At 32.2% G+C, this 2,151-nt stretch overlaps 1 protein-coding gene across 1 annotated transcript in view; it reads left to right on the top strand.

The window, feature by feature from the left end:
• Positions 1-2,151, top strand: part of KIF27 (kinesin family member 27) — an 88,578-nt gene that overhangs the window by 33,315 nt on the left and 53,112 nt on the right. The window contains exon 7 of the mRNA XM_012640012.1: positions 704-851. Within this exon, the coding sequence (XP_012495466.1) occupies positions 704-851 (148 nt within the window). The remainder of the gene's footprint in view (positions 1-703; positions 852-2,151) is intronic.

Below are 2,151 nucleotides of genomic sequence, written 5' to 3'. Positions count from 1 at the left end.
AAAAAAAAAAAAAAAAAAAAAACGTGGAAGTAGTAAAGATAAGTACTACTCAAGTAGCCGTCCTTGGGCCATTTGTTACTGGTCTGCAACCAGAGAAGAAACTTAGGCCAGAATGTAAATGAGTACACTGGTTCCTTCATTGAGAAGGTCTTACTCTGAAAAAACTATAACCTAAGTTAAAGCTTAGTGATATAGTTGATTTATGTCCTGGTTCAGAAGAGTAACAAACAGTGCTAGACTACACTCTGAGTAACATGGTATAGAATGCATTCTCTGATTATAATAAAAGTAGAAGTTAATAGGAAAAAAATTTACCACTCTACCCACCTAGAGATTTTACACCTAATCTCAAATCTCAAGTTAAAGGCAACGAAAAACTATGTGTCCAAATCTATGGCCTGTGACTAAAGTGCATATATATATATATATATATATATATATAGAGAGAGAGAGAGAGAGAGAGAGAGAGAGAGGGAGGGAGAAAGAGAGAGAGATTTAATTTCTAAGGAAAGAAAACTCTTACTATAAGCTAGAAAGCTCAAGTCCCAATTGCTGAGTATTTTTTCCTCTCTTTCCTTCCCCTTTTGTCCGTTTCTCTGCTACCTCTAAACTGCTTTTCTTTTTTAACTCAACTTCTGTTGACTATCTATGAGCAGATAGTTTTATTTCTCAGTTTTGTTTCTTTTATTTTAAAGATTTAAAGATCGAATGTCTCCGGGAGAGTCAAGAGTTGAATTTGCAAAAATTAAGGAATTCAGAACGCATACTTACTGAAGCTAAACAAAAAATGAGAGAACTTACAATTAACATCAAGATGAAGGAAGATCTGATTAAAGAATTAATAAAAACAGGTAATAGTATCCTGTAAACCAGCTTATGTGAGGAAAAAAGCTTCTAAAATTGCTTCTGATGTGGTAACATTTAGTTTTTGAAGCTCAAAACTATCTCCTGTAGCTTGGATTTGGTATAACAAGGTTTGTGTTACAGCCAATGTGTAAAGGTTAGTTATCAAAAAAACTTTGTAATGTTGGGATTTCATCTATGAGTTGTTCTAAGCAGTGTAAAACTGTGTTACACTGAAACTCTACAGCACTTAACATTTTTTTTTTTTTTGCCATTTTTAAAGAAGCTTTATACTTGGCATCTAGGAATATGAGATTTTTTTTCTAGCTCATTTTAATATTTATTTATTTTAAATTATTCTTCATTTCCTTAGCTTATTTTTAACATCAGTTATAAACTTTAGATGTAGATTTTTTTATTTCCCTAAAGATGTAAGGATTTGTTTTGAGAGCTGTTCTCTTAAGTGAGCCAGATTTTTAGCTTTTGACCCCTACATCTCAAATCCTGGCACATTGGGAGTATCTACCACTTCCTGTCCTCATCCTTAGCTAGATTAGGCTTGCCTTAGAAGGGTATCTCAGGCTTTTTGGTTTCTTCCCCCTCAGTATGCTTAAAGTATGAGCTTTGACTACTTTGAAATCTGGTATAGAACTGAAGGAATAAGAGCCACTAGCATTTCTTTTCCCCAACCCTATAAAAAACAATTAAAATTTTTTAATTTTATTAAAAAACTACAAGATTTTCTGTATAACAATAAAGTAAACTGCATAACAGCATTATAAATGGTCCTTGGTGATTATTCATCCCCGGAGCTCTAGACTATTTTCTACTGCCATGAATTTGTTAGTCTAGTTCAGAGACGGTTGCCTATTCAAAGCAAATCAAAACCAAGTTTTTAGGGTCAGTAGCTGAGCTTAGAATGAAAAAATATATAGAAATATCTATATTCTACTTTTTCTATGTTGTAAATATACTAAGAAAAGCATTTAAAAAGAATTCCTCTTTAACATGTTCACTGTAATGGTAAAGGAGAAGGTCAGCTCTAAATGAAAAGATACTTAAGAGGTAAAACAATCAGATGTATTGTGGACCTTGTTTGGATCTTTATTAAAATAAACTAATTGGAAAAGACATTTTGAGACAACTAAGGAAGGCTGAATATTGGCCTTTTGCTTATGTCCATGTTTTGTATAGATGCTTATTGAATACATACTTCAATAAGTATGTATAGGTGAGATGATATGACATCTGGGATTGCTTTATAACATTTAAGCACAGTAAAATAAAAGAAGGCTTTTTTTTTTTTTT

Source organism: Propithecus coquereli, unplaced genomic scaffold (assembly GCF_000956105.1).
Source record: "Propithecus coquereli isolate 6110/MARCELLA unplaced genomic scaffold, Pcoq_1.0 Scaffold147, whole genome shotgun sequence".
In the NCBI taxonomy this organism is placed as follows: Eukaryota; Metazoa; Chordata; class Mammalia; order Primates; family Indriidae; genus Propithecus; species Propithecus coquereli.
This window is presented reverse-complemented; position numbering and strand designations above follow the sequence as displayed.